Raw genomic sequence first — 20061 nt, 5'->3', positions numbered from 1 at the left:
CCTCCAAGTGGGCTCTGGGATCTGAGTTCTGGTCTCCGGCTCCAGTTTTAGGTATCAGATGTCAAGCTCCGGGCTCTGGTTCTTGGCTCTGGACTCCAGGTTCTGAGTCCTCATCTCCAATTTCAGATCCAGATGCCAGGTTCAGCTTTCCGCTCTTGGCTCCCTGTTCTGGGTCGGAGCTTCAGTTCCCAGATCCAGGCTTTGTGCTCCAGATCCCAAGTTCTAGTTCCACCGTCCAAGCTTCAGGTTTGGGGTCTAGGTTCTGTGTTCCTTCGGCGCCTCGGCAACGGGGCAGGAAGATGTGGCCTCCTCCTCTGCTGGTGGGGTTACCTCGACACATCCACCTTAGTTGGCTGCTTCCTCCTGGCAACTGGCACTTCGGGTCAGCCTGGAGGTCGGATGCTCAGTGGGGCTTTTCCTTGGCTTTCTGTCCCTCTCTACACACAAGCCAGTTCTTCGGAGATAGGAGCTGAGACGGTCACAGAGCACGCCTCGCTCAGCCCCTGCAGGAGTCACTGGACACACACACATGTCCATGTCCCTTCTTCTCGGACCCTCAGGACCATGGTGGACATGAACGGCATCCCCTGCAGTTGTGCAGGGCTAGGGTCCTGTGCCCAGATCTGGTTGCATTTGATTCAGTGTAACCAACCATGTATGTTCTTCCCTATCTGGACCTTCGTTTCCCTGTGGAAGCTGAATTCCAGCCTTTAATCCCCCAGAAGTCCCAGTCACCTGACCACCAGGCCAGGCCCCCTGCCGGGTGTACCCTGCACTGCCCTTGGGGGTGGGGTGGCTGTCCCCGGAGCACCAGACCGCGGCCACGTCAGCACTTGCAGCCCAGCTCCAGGTGAGCAGCCAGGGCCTCTACCCTGCCCCCACCCTGGCTCAGAACCAAGGTCCCTGTGTCCATCCCGTACTCCAAGGCTGTTAAGGCGAGTAGGGGGACAAGAGACAGATTCTCTCTTAGAGGCTTGGAGCCCCATGGGCCAGGGCCCCTGCGTATCCCTGAGGAAGTCACACCTGCCCTCTCAGCCTATGAAGGCTGTAGAATGGGGGTGGTGGAGGCTGCAGAGGGGTCAGACGTGTACTCTCTCGCTGCCTTCACCCTGGGCACTGGGTGAACAGGCCGACTGCCCCCAGGGCTGCCCCGCTGGTAGCATGAGGACAAGCAGCTCTGTGACTTCTGTCACCCACCCAGCAGTCTGTGCAGTGGTTTTGAAGCATGGTCCCAGGGCTTGACCAGCAGTTGCTCCTTGCACGCATCTATCTGTAGATGGGGCTTGGCCAGGCTGAGATGGACGATGAGGGCTCAGGACTGCCTCTAGGGGTGTGATGGGGAGGGGAGCATGAGGGGACTGTGGCAGAGGGACACACCCAGCTGGTTAAAATGGGCTGAGGGGGCAGAAGACCCCTGGGCTGAAGACCCTAAAGGAAGAGTTTGGTACCACTCTTTGAGAAAGAGATGGCAGGCCAGCAGTGACAAAGAAGTGGTCTTGAGTGCTTTGTGATAGTATAATTATTTTTAATTGTGTTCTTTAAAAGCAAATTAAAGGCAAAAGTCTCCTTTGACTACTATTCCATCATGGTATTCTTCCCAGCTCCTTGTCAGTTTGATATGCATCCTTCTAGAACATTCCTCTCCTGTCTGTACACTTATAAGTGCCTAGTGTGTTTGTGGTTTATATAAAGGTATTGTGCCATGTTCATTGCTCTGCTTTTTTCCTTTTTTTTTTTCAACCAAACAATAATGTGTCTTGGAGAACTTTCTGTAGCAGGCTGTACCCAATTCTTTATCTGCTGTGTGGTATTGAGAGCACGTGTTGTGTAACCCCCACCCCCGCACCCCATCCACTTTTCCCAGTTTTCAGGCAATAGACCACCCTGCAGGGATGGGCCTCTTTGTGTCCATAAGTGAGGGATTCTCTAGGGGCATTGCTAGAATCACACACTGCGTGTTTTTAAGTTTTAACAGAAATTCTCAAAATGCCCCCCAGAGTAGCCATATCAATACATCCTCTTCTGAGAGGGCCAAGGCTCCCCAACGGGGGTCCTACAGTATCCAGGCCCTCCTTGGTGTGTGTCCCTGAATCAGACAGAGTGCGTGCTGGTGACACCCCAGCAACAATTCCCTGTGTGATCCTTGGACTAGTCACTTGGCCTCCTGCAGCCCGGATGTCATCCACACCAGTCTGTTTTGTTGTGAGAACAAAATGAGATTAAAGGATGAAGTATTTCTAGCTCGGGGACCTTGGTAGATGTGAAGTCTTCCTCCTGCAGGGCTGACCTTTACGGAGGCTTTTCTGCCTGGCCCATGATCCCCTTTCTAATGGGATAATCTTGTTGGTCCCTAAGAGTAAGAGGCATCATCTCTGGGAGTGGGGATGGAAGTCTGTAGGAGAGTGGGCTTGGCTTGCAGGATATTCCAACTTTGGGAAGATACCCCATCTCTCACCTGGTGTCCCCACCTCTCTATCCCGGGGCATGTGGAAGAATGCCACAAGGGAGAAGCTCCAGGTCCTGGGACGTATGAGCAAGGTTCTGCAGCTGATCAGGGAAGGGATAAAGCTTGCCTCCCTGCCTCCATGTCTGGCCCCAGACTGACCCTGGTGTATGTGGTCCCCTGCCCGGCGCCCCCACTGCCCTGCTGTCCTGAATTCTTCACTGGGACTAGATCTGTGGGCTGTGGCATTATCTGTCAGCCCACTAGGCCAAGCAGACACAGCAGTGACTAAGATGGACAAGGTTCCTGCTGACATATATCATTCTGTCAGCAAAGTATAAATAAGTAAACAAGGTCATTACAGACTGGGCTGAGTGCCGTGAGGGAAGAAAAATGGATAAAATGGTAGAGAACAGAGTTAGGAAGCACTTGGGACTTTTCTGGTGGTCCAGTGGTTAAGACTCTGTGCTCCCAATGTATGGGGCCCAGGTTCAACCCCTGATCCGGGAACTAGATCCCACATGCCACAACTAAGACCTGGTACAGCCGACACACGCACACACACACACACACAAAGTTGGGAAGCACTTCATATAGACTATCATAGTCTGTTTGGACAGCTCTAACAAAAAAAAAAACCCAGCAACTGGGGGGCTTGTAAACCACAAAAATTTATTTCTCACAGTTCCAGAGGTCGGAAGTCTAAGATCAGGGTGCAAATACGGTGGAGTTCTGGTGAGGACCTCTTTCAGGTCGTAGACAGTCAATTTCTGTGTCCTCTTATGATGGAAGGGGTCAGGGAGCTCTCTGGGGTCACATTGTAAGGGCACTAGGGCACTAATCTCACTCATGAGGACTCCATTCTCATGACCTAATCACCTCCCAAAACCCCACCTCCACATACCATCACCTTGGGGATTGGGATTTCAACACATGAATTCAAGGAGACATAAATGTTTAGACCATAGCACAATGTGGTCAGAAAGGCTCTTCTGAGGTGTGGAAGCTGAGACCCTCAGTGAAGCGGGACTCTATGGTTGTAAGTCTTAGAAACTCACTCAGAGTCACGAACACACACGACCAGTCACGACCATTGGCTTGCCTAATGAGGAAGTCTAGAAGTGGCTGGGTGAATTTAGGAGTTTAGATCCTTTTCATCAAGAATCGCCATCCATCAGACCTACTTTCTTGTGCTGGTTTCATTTGCACCCATGTTCTCTCCCTGAATGTCTTTTCTGCAAATCCCCCAAAGGACAGTAGAAAATGACCAGGATCGGGATTCTGACTGGGGTCAGAGGATCATTCCTGAACCACACTCAGTAGCCAAGCCTGGCTCATGAGACGACCCCAACAGCCAAACAAAATGGGCTGAGAGGGGCAGAGGGCTGAAGGCCCCAAGAGGAAGGCCTGTACTCAACTTCTAGAGTTGCTGTTCAGTCACTCAGTCATATCCAACTCATGCACTGCAGCATGCCAGGCTTCCCTATCCTCACCATCTCCCAGAGTTTGCTCAAACTCATGTCCATTGAGTCTTTCTGCCATCCAACCATGTTGTCCTCTGTCGTCCTCTCCTCCTGCCTTCAATCTTTCCCAGCATCAGGGTCTTTTTCAATGAGTCAGCCTTCGCATCAGTGGCCAAAATATTGGAGCTTCAGCTTCAGCATCAGTCCTTCCAATGAATATTCAAGATTGATTTCCTTTAGGATTGACTGGTTTGATTTCCTTGCATCCAAGGGACTCTCAAGAGTCTTATCCAACAGTTCAAAAGCATCAATTCTTCAGCACTCAGACTTCTTTATGGTCCAACTTTCACATCCATATATGACTACCGGAAAGTGAAGAGGAACTAAAGAGCCTCTTGATGAAGGTGAAAGAGGAGAGTGAAAATACTGTCTTAAAACTCAACATGCAAAAAACTAAGATCATGGCATTCAACTTCTAGAGAAAGGCCAGCAAACCGCACTCATCTCTTCCAGGAATTTCAAGGGTAAAAAGTCAGTTACAAGATAGGGGGCAGGTATGGGGAGCCCCTGGCAGAGGGTGGACAACTGGAGTTGGGAGGAGAGCTCAGCCTGTTAGCGGTAGTCACGAGCGCCCCTCACTCCTCCCAGTGCCTTTTCAGGCCTCCTGTGTCTCCTTGTTTCTCTATCACAGAACACTGGGATTGAATCTGGCTTCTCTGCCTGAAGGCTGGGGCTCTCCTTCCTGGGTTCTCCCTGATTCCAGATTACAGGAGGCTAAACAGACATGATGATTAAATGTGATACCTGGCCCTAGACTGAATCCTATATTAGAGGGGGAAAATGCTATAAGAGACTATTAGGTCATTTTGTAAACTGGAATATAGATTGCAGAGTAGATAAAAGTATCTGTCAATTTCATGTTGATAACTACTGTGGTTATGTAAGAGAATATCCTTATTCTTCAGAAGTACACACTAGAGTTTTGCACATAACTTACCCTCAAAAGCTCTAAAAAAAACAGGCACTCACACTCACATGGATACACACTCAGAGTAAATGCTAGAACAAACAGGTATATGGATGCTCCTTGTACTATTTTTATTTTTGCAACTTTTTACAAATTTGAAATTGCTTTAATAAAAAGTAAAATTAAAGTGTGCCAGTGGAAAAAAGAGACATGATTCCCCTCATTTGCAGATGATATTGAATATCTATAAAACCCTAAGAGGATCTAGTTAAAAACGAAAACGAATAAAAACCACCCCACCCAGAATTAATAAGAGAACTTGGCTGTATACAAGATAAATATATAACAATCAATCTCAGATTATTCTCCATCATATATTATTATAAGATTTGAATATAGTTCTCTGTGTTATATAGTAAATCTTTGTTGCTTATCTATCTTAAGCAGCTTGTACCTGTTAATCCCATTCTCATAATTTATCTCATAAGCTGAAAACAAAACAAAACAAAACAAAACGGAATCACTTCTGGTTTGTGTTCTCTTCATGATAATTCAAGTTATATAGTTGTGACTTCTCTTCTGTATGTTTGCCATACCTCAGTTAAACTTAAAACGGAATCACTTTGCTGTAGACCTGAAACTAATATAATGTTATCAATCAACCATACTTCAATTAAACAAGAGTGTGTCTCTCCCCAAAAGAATCACAGAATGTTAAAAGAGATCGTTGCTTCTCCTCCTGGGTGGGCTCTGGGCTTCCCTGGCTGCCTGGAGAGAGGGAAAACCAAACAGCCAAAGCAGGTAGGGCCAGAACCTGCCCTTGCCACAACAGCCAGTGTCCTCCCTGAGGCCTTCAAGGAATCCAAAGGAGCCCAGTGCCATGTCTACAGAGACATGTTCAGTTTCCACTAGAAAAGGAGTTGAGTGACCAGACACTGTACTCAGATTCAGAGACCTAGGAACAGCACAAGGACACCAGCAGAGGCACAGCTCCCCAGAGGGGTCTAGCCTCCCTTCCCTTCCCCCTCTTCTCCCCTTCCTCCCTCCCCCACTTCCTCTGTCCCTTCCTCCCTCTCTCTGGCTGTCTCTGTCTCTCTCTCACACTCATACCCTATACTCCCATGCAATCAGGAAGAGAGGCTCTGACAACAGGAAGTCAGAGGGTACATCCTGAGGCCCCCAAGAACTTCCTGGCACTGACCTTAGTGACAAAGGCAATGCAATTTTTGGGTGGGGGCGGCGCACAGTGTAGACTGGCACACAAGGAAGACACCTCATGGCAGAATAATAATTATTATAATAACAATATCATACATCCAGGACAAACCCAGCCGCCCCAAGCCAACCGCACAGTCCAAGTCTCTGGGTAGAGGGAGGGGCTGCCTGCCTGCACCCCCAGGCCTTACTCAGACCATCTACTGGAAGAGGGGCCAGCCCCTCCTCCTGCTCCCTGCTGAGGCCTGGCACACGGTGGGGAGGCTGGCACTGCCAATGCCTCCCCTCCGCGCTGGGCACACCTGCACTGGGGGCTAGGCCCACCTCCCCCTGGTGGCCTGGCAGCGAGGGCTGGATGAGCAAGCCCGTTAAGGGACCAAGAGGTACCAGCTGTGGGGTGTCACTCCTCTGAGTCTCCTCTCTGCCCCTCCCACCTCTTCCTGCGGGCCTGCCCGTGGCAGGAAGGGGCCAGGGACACTCACGGCACAGACAGGGCATGCAGAGCGGGCCCATGGCATGCTTGGCCCGCCAGGTGCCATGCAGCCAGCCTGGACTGTTGGGTAGCTGTCAGAGGGCAGAGTGGACAGTGGAGTCCGAGGCGCTCCCCTTGGGCTGGGCTGCTGATTCCACTTGGGGTGGAGGCTGCTGGGAGTTGGGTCCTTGGGCAGGCAGCTGCAGAAATTCTGGAAGCACTAGGTCCTCTTTGCGCAGAAGGCCCCTCTGGTCATGGGCTCCACAGCTCTGCACTCGGTTCAGCAGCTCCACCAGGCCTGGGAGTGGTGGCAGAGTCAAGGGGCCCGTGGATGCAGACCTACCTATGCTGGCCCACCACAGACCCACTGCCCTTACTATGGCCACAGTCTCCCTAAACCCAGCACTAACGCTCCCTCCCTGCCCCCATCCTGGCCTTTCTGATTCCTCAATTCCAGGGGACCCTGTTCCAACCTCAGTGACATCCAGGCCCCTGCCTCAGCTCAAGGCTCTCTGAGGCTACCAACCAACCCTCAATAGTCCTCAACCATTCTGGTCCCTAGCCGCCACTGCTCCCAACGTACCTTCAATGTCACAGGTCTGCCGCTTTCCAGTGATACTACTGGGCACTTGGGCCAGTGAGTTCAGGGACGGTGGAGGGAGGTTGGTGGCCTTGTCCTGGATTCTAGGCGGTCCACCCTGCAAGAACGTGGGGTTGAAGCCATAACCAGGAGGGGAGACTGATGGGCAAAGGAGGGCACCCTGACCCTGGCTCACCTGGCTGTGGCAGGGGGGTACGTCGCCAGCCTCAGGGATCTTCACACCTGCAGCAGAGAGCGCCACCATTCCTGTTTGTCTCCTGCCTGGACCTCTTGGGCCAGAGGTATTCTGGGGGACCAAGCCATGGGGCCAACATCCCTTACCTGGGAGAGTGTCCAAAACCAATCTCTGGGAGGCCACCGAACTCACTAGCTTCTCCAGATCCAGCGGCTGCTTCTCGCCTGGCTGAAGGGACAGGTCAGTAGCCCGCGGGACCAGCAGCCCGCCCCGCTCCGCCCGGGTCCCTCGGCCCGGCGGCTTACCAGGCGCAGCGCCACCTGATGCGGGCTCAGGCCGTGCTTTGTCAGGATGGGCTGCAGCGCCTCCTGCAGCCGCTTGGTGGGCTTGGCCGAGATCCGCACCAGGCGCTCCAGCGCCGACACCTCGAGCCTGCGCGGGACCCTAGAGCTGCGGAAGGGTGGAGAGCCCGCCGCGCCTCTCCCCCAACCCCCCACGGACTGGCCCGAGAGGGGGCGGAGCCTGAACTGGGGTGGGACCGATGGGAGGTGGGGCCTCAGCCTAGGGGGCGGGTTAGTACAGGGGCCGGACTTAGAAGGACAACAGCAGCCCGAACTAAACTGGGACCCCAGTGAGTGCTGGGACCTGGGCTGCGGTGACAGACACTTACTCGAGGGTGATTCTGTTCTCCAGCCGCACTTCCTGGTCTGCCAGCACGGTGCAGTCCTGATCCAGGACTAGGGCCTTCTGCAGACGCAGAGGGGCAGAGTCTCAGAATTCCTTCTCCTTCCCCCTCCCTCCACCCCAGGTCATCTTCACGTCCTTCCATGACCACTCTGGAGGCTTCCTAAGGGTCAGAGGGAAGGGCTGATGGTCGGGTGAGCCACAGAGATGCGGACAGAGTAAGAGACCAGGCTGGATCAGAGCCTAGAATGGCCCAGACCAAGGAGAAGGGTGGCAAGAATGCTGGAAAGACTTGGAAAAGGAGCAGAGTTATGGGGAAAATGGAGGTGAGGTAAGCAGGAACTAGTAATGGGGCTGCTTGGTAAAAAGGGTCGGCTTAAGGGCTGGAAAAAACTACCTTTTCCTGAGCCAGGTGAGGATCTGCCCCCTGGACAGCTGCCCTTTGTCCCTCAGGCATGTGAAACTTAACCAGGCCAGCTGGACACATTTCCTCCCTCACCACCCACCTTTGGTCAGCCACCCAGGCCTTGTCCTTATTTTTTTACACTTGTCCATTTCTCTCCATTCCCACCTACTAAGGACACTTCTTGTTTCCTCACTGCAAAAAAAGAGCTTGTCCCTCCAAGACACCTGTGAGGCCAGAAGGGTGTGAAGTATCTTACACAGTGCCTGACACACAGTAGGTACATAAAAGTAGTGGTAGTGATCACCACCTGGCGACCTGCACCAGCCCAGGGCTGGGAGGCAGCCTCTCCCAGGGAATAGGCCTGTGCTGTCTGCAGGGACAGGTGGAGTGTGGGTGGGGAAGTTATATTTAGCAGATATGAGAACACATCTGGGTTGTGGAGGCTGCCTGGGTGGCCAAGAGATGGGCAGAGTTTCTCCCACTGTGGCCCTCACACTCCTGTGCCCCAGGCCTCTTAATGTACCCAGCACTTCTTAGATCCCCCTATGCCCTAATGTCCTCCCCCCACAGCTCTGCCAGGAGAACTCATCCTCATCAACCACCACCTCTTCCCTGAAGCCTCCTGGGACCACCCAGAAATGCCTACCTTGCCCCAGAAACACTCTGGAGGGTCAACTCCTCCTCCCTGATCACATTCTGCCTGGCTCACCTCCAGCCTTTGGACCTGGAAGACCCTGGGTCCCTCTGCTCACTCACCTGGCAGGGCCTTAGGACTGTCTACTGGGTGAATGATATTCTGACAGTTCTCCCTGGGATATAGCATCCTTCCTAGATTCCCCCTTACTGGATGGTTTAGTTTAAGTTTAAAGCTATGCTAGTTTGTACCAAAAGGAAAATTTTTCATAGGTTGGATGAAGTTGGACTTTCCTGGAGGAAGTGAGGGGTCTCCAAATGGCCATTTCAGGAATGGACAATCTGAAGTCTGGGGGTGACAAGGAAAAACCCAGCTCCAGCAGTGGTTTTCCCCCACTCTTGCTCCCAGAGACTATCATAGTCTCTGGATATGGACGAAGCTAGAAACCAGGATGGGAATGGGATGGGGCCAGGATTTTTGTGGGGTAAGAGTAGATACCTGAATTTGAGTGAGGAGTTGGTGCTGGATTGATTTGAAGTTGGGCATGGGGCTGAAAGTTGTAGCGAGGGCTGGAGTCAGGAAGGGGATAGGGATGGGAGATGGGGTTAAAGTTAAAAATGGAACTGGTGTTGGGTCACGGCTGAGCAGAGACAGGAATGGGGGCGGGGGGGCAGTTCAGGATCAGGAAGGGATTTAGAGTTGGAGACCAGGCCAGATTCACACCTGCTCATTGCCCACCAGGTAGACCTTGATGTCAGGTAGAGAGAGGCCTCGTTTTTCACAGATGCCTGCCAGCATGTCACGGATGGTGAGGCCGGGTCGGGCCAGGGCCAAGGAGGCTGTGCCATCAGGCAGGTATACGCAGCAGTACTTCCCTGGTCGGCTTTCATTCTCACCTTCTGAGCTCCCAAGGCTCTTTCGGTGGCTCTGATCCAGAGCAGATGTCAAGGGAAGTGATGTGTACACATGCAAGGACACAAAGACAGGTACACAGGTGAGCTCACTGGGGCACACACGTGCCCAAGGGCACACTTGCAGGCAGGCAGGATGCATCCTCCTATGGGAATACATGTATGCTCACCCAAGCCTATGGGCACCCGAGGGACTGGTCTACCCACCGACTGCTACACACACGCTGTATACACCTGGTCACCCACACATGCACACACAGGCTGAAGAGTTCACCCCTAATATGCATGGGGCCCAATGCAGTGAGGACAGGAAGAAAGTAAGGAGGCTGAGATGTTGGCCACATGGATCAAGTAGGGGATGAAGTGGGGCTGGTGACGGAGAATGATGGTGGCCACTCAAAGGGGTAAGAGTCAGTGACCTGGGTCCACACCTAGTCTCCCCTAGCAGTTGGCTTACCTCAGATTTGCTGCTGGCAAAGGCAAGGTAGCCCAGGTCCAGACTGGCGGAGGAATTGAGCGATCCCTGGGACTCACGGCGCAAGGCTGAGTTGGCCGTCCCGCCGGCTAGTTCTAGAGGAGAGAAAGACTGAGAGGAGGACAGGCCCCCTCTCCTCAACCCTCTGCTGAGCCTTCTCCGCACCCGAGCAGACCCTGTTGGAGCCCTTTTGCAGGGGTCTAACGGAGTTTGGGTTCTGGGAGGCTTCTCTACTGACAGGGGCTCCCCAAACTTCTGGGCTCTAGCGTGGGAACCGAACCACCAGGGGAACGTAGCGGGGTGGGGGTGGGGGGTCCAGAGGGCCCTGCATTTCGATTTTCACTGACTTAAACTGCGGGACCAGTAGGAGGAAGGGAATGTTTGTTCTCCAGACTTGCCCAGATTCCTGCCCTCGCTATTTCTGCGGCCCGCTTCTGCCCTCACCCCTGCGGAAGGACTTGCGGAGCTGGCGGCCCTCAGCAGGTGGCAGCTGCCCCAGCTCCTCAACGCCCAGCGGCAGCGACTTCCCGGGCTTCAGCTTCGGCTTCTGCAAGACACACGCAAGGCACTGGCACTGCGCGGGGCGCCAGCCCGCAGGCCGACCGTGGGCGCCCCCCGCAGATCTGCACCGAGACACCGCCCCCCACAACCCCCCGTGCTCACCTTTCTCGTGGTGTCTGGGCTGCCGGGGCGCCAGGAGCCAGGTTCCCGCAGAGGACGACCCTCGGCCTCCGCCAGGAGGCACTCGCGGTACAGAGGGGATTTGACGAAGCGCGCATAGCTGTCGAACTTCATCAAGTTGAAGATCTGCGGAGGCGGCGCCGGGCGGTGAGCTGCGGGGAGCACTCAGCGAGCCGCCAGGGTTCCAGACCCGGCCCTCGGGCTTGGTTGAATCGCCAACTTCGGGGGCAAGCCGCGAGCCCCTCCTTGCCCCAGGCGCCGCCCCTCAGCCCTTCCTTTACAGTAGATTCTCGTCTTCCCTCTGACCCACGCCCTGCCCCTACCTTTAGCCGAATGCCAGCATCCAGATCTGCTCTCTTCCCCACCCCACCCCCACCATCTCTGCCGCTCAGGCTCCGCCCCTGGATCTGCCCCCGCCTCTGCTCCGCCCAGCCCTCTGCAGAGGCGACGCCCCTTACCCAGGCCCCGCCCCCTGGGACCAATCACCTGAAGCTGCTGGGCGCGGAACATGTCCGGTCGCGGCTCTGCCAGCACCTCCTCGCCGAGCCAGGCCTGCCGGTCGATGTTCACGGGGCTCAGCGCCTGGCTGGACAGGAACTCCTGGTAGATGTTGCGGGCCTCCTGAGCTAACTGGGGCAGGGATGGACAGGAGAAGGTCAGGGGCGTGGCTCAGGGCTTGGTCCCATCTCTCGCAGCCTCAGCTCCCCCTTCTCCGCACCTGCTGGGTGTCGCTGGCCGGGATCTGCTGGAAGCGCTCGCAGGCCTTCCAGAAAGTCACATTCTCAGCACTGAACTCCTTCTTCAGGAACTCCTGGGGGTGGGGAGAAGGAGAGGCAGGTGGAGACCCAGAGGCCTAGTCAGGAGATGTGGTCAAAGAGATTGGGATAGAAAGAGGGCCCAGAGGCCAAGCCAGACAGACAGATGGGATCAGATCCAGAGGCACAGAGAGGAAAAAGAGGCAGAGAGAAGGAAACTTCCCAGTTGGGAGAAGAGCAATGAGTGCCAAAAAAAGGCTGGATGAGGAAGCCGACAGAGGAGTCCAAATCTGGCCAGCCTGAAACTCTAGCCATGCCCTCTCCCATGCCCCACCCCCCGCCCTTCCCCCCATGGTGGCCACTGCCATCCGCCCTCCCTATCCCACCCCAGGGCTTACAGTGAAGTAAGCCAGGCCCAGTGGGTCCTGTAGCAGCCGCTCGAAGGACAGGCCCCAGCTGGCCACAGGCTGCTCCTCGGTGGGGAAGGGGCTGCTGGGGCCACTGGGGAGGCTGTGGATGCTGAGGGAGCTGCCTCGGCCCTCGCCCTGGCCCTGGGGCCCAGTCGTGCTGCTCAGCTCTGCAGGGGGATGGACAAGTGCAGGTGAGCCTTGCGGCCTTCCCCAGCCCCTGGCCCAATCCCATCTCAGGTACTTTCCCTGGAAAGACAGCAAATGGCAGGGGTATCCCCACCCTTTCTCCAAATACACCCCCTTAACCCCTACCCCCAACTCCAGCCAGGCTTTCTCTATACACTTTCTCACTTACCTCCATCGGAGACAGCCAGAACCTACAAGAAACCCAAGGCAGAAAGTCAGAGGAGAGCCCCAGGTGGATTCTCAAGGGACAGTTTGAGGCCCAGCCCCTGGGACTGAAAAGCTGTGTTCTCATCTGCCTGGAGGGCCACGCTGGGCATCCTCAGCCAGGTCACTGCTTGCTCAGGGTTTTGCTCAGGCTGCCCTGGGCTCCCCTTCCATCACGTGCCAACCACTTTGTGTGCTAGGACTTATGCCAGGTACCCTCCAGTCACTCATGGTTGACCCCTAGCTCCCACTGGGTGAGCCTGGGTGTTGAGCATGGTGGGTAGGAGCATAAAGTTTGAATCTTGCTTCTGTTACTTCCTAGCTGTGTGACTTTGGGCAAGCTACTTGTTTGTCTCCATCTGTAAGTGAGGGGGGATGAAAATAATAGTGACTTACTTCCTGTCCCTGCCATTGAGGGTCAAATCAGCTTAATATATTCCCAGCATCTACAACAGTGGCCAGCATGTGGCAAGTGATATATGGATGTTTGCTGTTTTCTTTGAGAAAGGAGAGATTACCTGTGTAACTGATGATCTCCTTATTGTAACTGTTTCTTCTTGGAAATACCCTACCTTGGGCAGGGCATGGGGTTCTATTTTATAGTAGAGAGCAGTGGTTCTCAAATTTTAGTGTGCATTAGAATGATGGAGGGGCACCTCTGGAGCTTCAGGCTCTCCATTTCTACCATCTGAGCCACCAGGGAATCCCCCAAGGCTCTCCATTTCTAACAAATCCCAGGCAATGTTGATGTGGCTAGTTATGAACCTCACCGTGAGTAGCTACAGAGGTCAATCCCATCCTCTGTGCCCCCTCCCTCACTCTCCACCCCGGGTGCACAATTCTGACTTCTCTGGGAATCCCAGCCATTAGTGAAACAGAAAAACCCTCCTTTCAAAATGACTCTTGCAGTGGTTTCCCTTGGTCTTCCTACCTTCCTAGCAGCTCCTCCAGCTTCCTCATTATCTATACATGCAAGGTGGCCTTTACCCTTCTCTGACTCTGTTCTGGGCCCTTTCTCCCTCCCACATCTCCCCAGCTTCAAATACACATATAGCCAACTTCCTGCTGACATCTCCACCCGAATGCCCCATAAGCCCCTCCAGCTCAGCCAGTCCCAAATGGAAGCCACTTCCTGCCACCACCAATGCAGGGCAGGGAACCAGCTTCTCTGCGTCTGGTTTTCTTCCCGTCACCGGGGTTTGACTAATCCCTGGTTCCTTCCTCCATCGGCCCTGCTGCATTTTCACCAGGTCCTGTCACAGGAGCTTCCACCACCTGCCCCTTCACTCCCTCCCTACTGGAAACACCTCTGCAGATGTCTCCTCCCCAGGAAGCCTCCCCCTGCCCTCCTGGCTGGAATCTCCCTCTTTGTCCCCCACTTGTACCTGGGAGCACCCGGGTCACACATCTGTGGGCCAGAGCTGGCCTGCAAACAGGTAGGATGTTATTAATATCAGAATGTTCTTTTTTTAACTTTAAAGGGGTTTCCCACATTTAAAAGTCAGGCATTTTACATGAAACCCCAGTTTCTGCCCTAGCTACCCTGAGCTTCTTCCCAGCATGGCAACCCTGGCTGTTCCTCAGCAACAACTGGTTCCTCTAGAAGGAGTTCACACTCTCCTCAGAGGACTCTGGGGCCAGTCTGATGCATTTCTGTTACTTACAGAAGCAGGTCCCAGACAACCTGAGTTCGAGTTTGTGCTCTGTGACCTTGGACAGGATACTTCATCTCTCTGTGCCTCACATTCTCCCTCTGTACGTGCTAAGTCGCTTCAGTCAACGTCCGACTCTGTGCGACCCTATGGACTGTGGCCTGCCAGGCTCCTCTGTCCACGGGACTCTCCAGGCAAGAATACTGGAGTGGGTTGTCATGCCCTCCTCCAGAGGATCTTCCCGACCCAGGGATTGAATCCTCCTGTCTTATATCTCCTCTGGGACAGGCAGGTTCTTTACCACTGGTGCCACCAGACTGGGCAAATAATGGTCCTGACTTCAAAGGCTTGCTGTAATTAAAGAAATTAAATATACACAGAGAGAACTCAGAGTACCACCTGGCATGTGGTAAATGTTCAAGGAACATAACTATCATTGTTGTTGCACTAGTATTGGTGTCTGACCCTGCTTCAACTTTCAGCTTTGCCAAGCCCTGCTGCAGAGGGAAAAGCCCGGTACTAGGTCTGTTGGACCCAGATTCAAATCCTAGCCCTGTCCTCTTCTAGCTTTACCACTTTGGCCCCTCCCTGAGCCTGTCTCCAAGCTGGAGTGTGGGGATAAGACGTTGCTGAGGAGGAAGGAAAGTTTGTGTAGAGGGAAGCTGGGCGTAGAACCAAGCCAGGTGCCCTCGCCTGGCCACCCTAGCCTTCGCCCAGCTGCCTCTGCACTCTCCCATCTGACAGCTTCATCAGATTTCTCCCCTGGGGCTGCGGGACAAACTCCTGGGGTGTGTGAAATGGACAAGCTGAAGCTCAAGATTCCTTCCAGCTGTTCTTTCCCTTTCCTGGCAGCTGCCCTCATGGGCAGGGCTTCCCAGGTGGCACTAGTGGTAAAGAAATCGCCTACCAGTGCAGGAGACCTAAGAGACACGGGTTCGATCCCTGGATGGGGAAGATCCCCTAGAGGAGGGCATGGCAACCCACTCCAATGTTCTTGCCTGGAGAATCCCATAGACAGAGGAGCCTGGTGGGCTACAGTCCATAGGACAGCAAAGAGTCAGACCCAACTGAAACGACTTAGCACAGACTCGCACCCTCGTGGACACCTGCCTGCCCCGAGTTCTTCCTCCCCAGGCTGCTCTGTGGCTGTTTCCAGCCTTGGCCACCAAGTCAGGTCTCCAGGAACCATCCTGACTTTCCCCTCCTCGTCCACAGTGGCCATCTGGCCCTCCCTCCTCCCACACCCAACATCCACCAGCCTCTCTCTGGCCCGCCCTCCAACCTGGACTCAGCCTCTCCCTTGCTCAGCGCTCTCCACTGCACTCTCCCCTGGTTTGGGGGTGGAGTAGCAGGATGCTCATGGGCAAGCCAGGACCCTAGGACCCCAGCCTAGAGGGGCCTGGGCTGGCTTACACATCCAAGCTGAAAGTTGGATGGACTGTGTCTTTATTTATTTATTTTTCTAAATATGGAACGCTTCACGAATTTGCGTGTCATCTTTGTGCAGGGGCCAGGCTAATCTTCTCTGTATCGTTCCAATTTTAGTATATGTGCTGCCGAAGCGAGCACTGGACTGTGTCTTTAGATGGGGCTGGCTCCCAGGTCCTCTTCTGGTCCCACTCCATCTGGGAGGCAGAGCAGTTGCTGGGTTACAGCTGAAGCTCTGCCCCGGGCCTGACTAATGAACCTCTTCAGCCTCCCCCATGGCCTCCCCCTCACCTCCACCCTCTGCTTTATCAGACTTTTATTTTCCCCACACCCCTTCACACTCCTGCTTCCTGCTTTGCTGTTTCCTCTGCCTGGTATCTGCTCCTGCTCCCGCTGCCCTACCGCCCTCCAGTCTCTGCCTGTTGACATCGGTTATCCCTAAACACCAGCTGCCCTGACCCCCTGTCCAATGCACGCTGCCTGTTTATGTCTGGACCGCTCCTCTTCCATCCTGTAGCTCCTGGAAGGCAGGCCTGTGCTACAGGAGAGAATTGGCCTGAACGCCCTCCATAAGGAGCACTAGCCCAAATGCTCCCGAGCAGCCATGGGGGCCCACATAGCCCTCCTCTGCCATTGCAGGAGGCACTGGCACCCCTCCATCAGGGATGCTGTGGCTCCGGAGCCCCCATCTCTGTGGCCTGCAGTTCTTCCTGGCCTTCTCTTGCCCCACTAGATGTTAACCCCATAGAGCTGGGGCTGAGACAGGAGGTGGCAGGGAGTGGGGACGGAGTCCAATTCCAGATCCACCATTCCAGGGCAAGGCACTTCCCTTCTCTGGGCCTCAGTTTCCCCCAGGGTAGTCTGAGGCTCAGCACTCGCATCCTCCGGGGTTTCCAGGAAGGGATGTGGTGGGCGTGCAGCGAGGAGAGTGGCTGCTGCTGCTACTCAGGGCTCTGACCTGTCCAGGCTCCTGGGCCTGGGGAAGTTGTGCTGAGCCAGGCTGGCCTTGCCCCACCCTGGCCTGCCTGAGGAGAAGTGGTGAGTGAATGGGAGAAAAGGGGAAGAAGGGATGAGGAAGGGTGTGGTGGCCAGTGGCGCCCCTGACCCATGATGTGGCTTGTTTGCCATAGCTTTTTCCTTGGAAATGGGCGCTGGGGGAGTCACTGGTGTCTGAGAATACCCAGGTGAGAGTGGCCCGATGTTTCCTATGCCCTCTCCGACAGCAACAGCACACAGCCACGTTCTCCCTCCATCCTCACCTGGGGTGGTAGGTGTTATGGCTTCCGTTTTACAGATGAAACCCAAAGAAACTACACAGCCAGGGAGCACCCGAGTTGAAATTAGGGCCCCAGTGTGCCTGCCTCGGGAGCCTGAGGTCTCACCTCCATAGAGTTTCCTCCCTGCGTGCACAGGAGACGTACCAGGGAGATGAGATCAGCCCCTGGGGTGTAGTTGGGCAAGGTTGATTGGGGTAAACAGCTCAGGGGCTCCTGGATGAACTCTGCCCTCTGGAGGCGGTCAGACTTCAAAAGGAAGGCTGATTTACTGAGCAACTTCTGAACCAGGCCCTCTATACCAGCATCTCATTTCATCCTGGCTTGGGGTGACTAGGCCCCAAGGTCCTCTCTGGGAAGACCCACGGCTGCCCAGCTCTGCAGCCTGAGTCAGCCCAGTGGAGCTGACCCCTAGCCCTGAGCTGGATTCCAAGGTGCAGTGGGCTCTGCCTTGCAGGTCTTCCCCAGCAGGAAGACTAACTGGATGCTCTGAGAGTGACAAGACTCAGCAACTCCAGGCTTTAGGCTCACCAGCCCCTAGGCCTGGTCCGTGTGCCCACATCCTGTTTCCCCGAGTCTAGGCATTTCCCCAAGCTACTCCCCGCTCTGGCTGGCACATCCTTTCAGGACACCTTCCGCACCAACAATGCATGAGGCGACTAGAAAAGTTGGTTCTCCCTCCCAGGTCCTCCTCAAGCTTTCTCTCTTCCTGACCCACGCTCTTACCCAAGCCTGCATTTTATCCCAGCATTTCTGCTCGTGCCTTCTGTGCTTTGCCAGACCAGGAGCTGTTTGAAGGCAGGGGCTCGGGCAGTGGGCCTGGGTCCTGATGCCTGGGACAGGGCCAGCACTGAGCAGGCCCGAAGGAGGGGTTGTTGAATGAATGTGTGAGTGAACAAATGAAGCAGCAGCTGGGACTGTGTGAAGGCCTCTCTGGGAGGGGGCTGGGAGCCATCTCTAAGTGACAGGTTGCATTGCAAGCGCCTGACAAGCTGAGTGGCAGAAAGATGAGGCTGACAATTGAAGCTGCCTCAGCAGGGAATGACAGGTGGGGGTGGCGGCAGGGGGAGGTAGGGGAGGACGAACCAGGCAATTCTGGGAGGCGGAGGAGTCCTGGCATCGAGTCAGATCGGCCAGGTTCACAGGCAGGTCCCTCTACCTGCCAGCTGCCTTTAGCACATCATGTCCTCCTCTGAGCCTCCCTCAGGAGATAACTCATGGAAGGAGGCTGACAGCTGGACCACATCTGTGGATATCTGAATCTGATGCCTGCCTGTCCCTCTCCATTTCAGCTGAGCATGGCTGCAGAAGCCTGCCTGAGGGCCAGTGAATGGCTGATCTGTGACCCTCAGGATGCCAAGAGGTAGCACAGAGATTCAGGATGGAGTTGGGGAAGGGCAAAGATAAACCTGAGTGTGAAAGTTTCTGAGAGGAGCTGGGGTGTCCATGGACTTAAAGAAGCTCTGGGTTGACATGCGATGGGCAGAAGCTGGGTGTCTCAGCCCCCCAGCTGCCCTGCAATTCTGGGCTCAGAAGCATCAAGTCAGCTACCTCTGGGGTGGGCGTGGGAGTGGTCATGTTCCTCCTTGGCGTGGATGCCCTAGGAGGCATGACCCAAGCCCCATGCCTCCAGGGAGTGCGAGGCCCCTGCATGCTCAAACTTTCAAAGTTAGGTTGATGGTAGATAGTGAGGTGGGGGACTGGGCCAGCCTGGAGGGGTTTGCCTCTCTCCTGCCCAACAAAGAGATCCTGGAGGAAGAGGTGTGGAGATGGGTCTTGGGAATTAGTAGGAGTAGGGGTGGGGAGTGGCTCAGCTTCTTGGTGAGGCAGGAGATCCTTGAAGAGGGGCTGAAAATGAGGGGGGCATTGTGCTGACATTTAATGGAGACTCCCCAGTGGGTCAAGGACCTCAGATTCATTATTCCACTTAATCATCTCAAGTGGAGGGAACTGAGGGTCAGTCCCTAGTCAGGGACAACAGAGCTGAGATGAGAACCCAGGTCTCTGTGGACAGTACTAGGCTGGGGCTGGGTCAGAGACTAGGGCACTGTCTGGACTTTTTGGAGTTTTTAGGAGGAGCAGGGTCTCTGCCAAGTGGGCTGGTGTCCAGGGGAAGAGACGAGAAGAGAGCCTGTCCCATCTGCTGAATGAATAAAGAAGCTGTCTCTCCAAGGGCATCTCTAACCTGGACGCCAAGCCACCAGAGGATTTAAGGGGTGGGGCAGTGGCAACAGCCAGGGCCATCCCAGGGCTCAGCTCCCCCCCCAGCCTTCCTAGCAGCCCAGGAGTAGAACAGACAGGAGTTGCAGGGACCTAGCATGATCCTGCTGACCCACCCCAGGCTGCCCAAGGACTGCTAGCTGTGGCAGGAAGCCTCTGGAGCAGGTCTCGGTGAGGGTGGTGACCCCGTAGGAGCTGCCCCTCACCTGATCGTGGGCATCAGGATACCAGGTGAGGGAGGGGGCTGAGGCTAAGTGAGGTACGGGGGTTCAGGTCCCCATGGGGGTCTACAGGGGGCAAAGGGCATGCCAAGTCTGCCTGCTCCCCTTCGAAGCCGGCAGCCCCAGATGGTGCCTAAGTAGCAGGTGAGAGAGCAGCGGGGACTGGGCCAGAAGCCTCCGGCTGTTCTCCTGCACTCCCATCCCCAAGGTGGCCCCAGGTCCCCATCAGAGCCATCTGGAAGGTCCTGGAGTGAGGGCAGCAGGTTCCACCACCTGCTGCTGTCTGTCCACAACTTCTCTAGCCCAGCCTTGCCGGGTGTGCCTGTTGGGCTCCACCCTGGGTGTGCCTACCCCCTCCCCGTGGGCCTGGCCCAGAGCCCGCACTCACCATGCGTCCGTTGGGGACACCCAGGTGCTTGGGCTTCCCTGGCATGCCGCTGCTCTTCACGGGTCCCCGCCGCGGGGGGCGCCCACCATGGGGACTGCGGGCAGCTCCGGCCAGAGCTTGCACGATGACGGGCAGATGACAGAGAGAACCCAGGTCTGCTCCTGCGGGCCCTCACATCCTGAAACACCAGCTCACT

The 20061-nt window shown here is 55.2% G+C and overlaps 1 protein-coding gene and 1 non-coding gene across 3 annotated transcripts; both read right to left on the bottom strand.

The window, feature by feature from the left end:
• Positions 1-6152: 6152 nt before the first annotated feature.
• On the bottom strand, positions 6153-20061 carry RGS14 (regulator of G protein signaling 14). Of its 2 annotated transcripts, XM_043912379.1 has the most exons (15): positions 19866-20061; positions 12648-12669; positions 12281-12459; positions 11846-11938; positions 11614-11757; positions 11110-11253; positions 10891-10993; positions 10429-10541; positions 9784-9987; positions 8007-8083; positions 7642-7768; positions 7483-7564; positions 7337-7383; positions 7144-7258; positions 6153-6858 (listed from the first exon to the last, which is right to left on the bottom strand). In XM_043912379.1, the coding sequence occupies exons 1-15, from the start codon at positions 19908-19910 to the stop codon at positions 6656-6658; spliced, it is 1698 nt and encodes a 565-aa protein (XP_043768314.1). In that variant the 5' UTR covers positions 19911-20061; the 3' UTR covers positions 6153-6655. The 2 variants fall into 2 exon arrangements, with proteins under 2 accessions (XP_043768314.1, XP_043768315.1); XM_043912380.1 differs by lacking the exon at positions 12281-12459 and having other exon boundaries at positions 19866-20055.
• On the bottom strand, positions 15797-15903 carry LOC122701097. Its single transcript, XR_006342946.1, has one exon. It is a non-coding gene; the product is annotated as a U6 spliceosomal RNA (small nuclear RNA).

The sequence above is a fragment of the Cervus elaphus genome, chromosome 9, assembly GCF_910594005.1.
Source record: "Cervus elaphus chromosome 9, mCerEla1.1, whole genome shotgun sequence".
NCBI classification, from domain to species: domain Eukaryota; kingdom Metazoa; phylum Chordata; class Mammalia; order Artiodactyla; family Cervidae; genus Cervus; species Cervus elaphus.
This window is presented reverse-complemented; position numbering and strand designations above follow the sequence as displayed.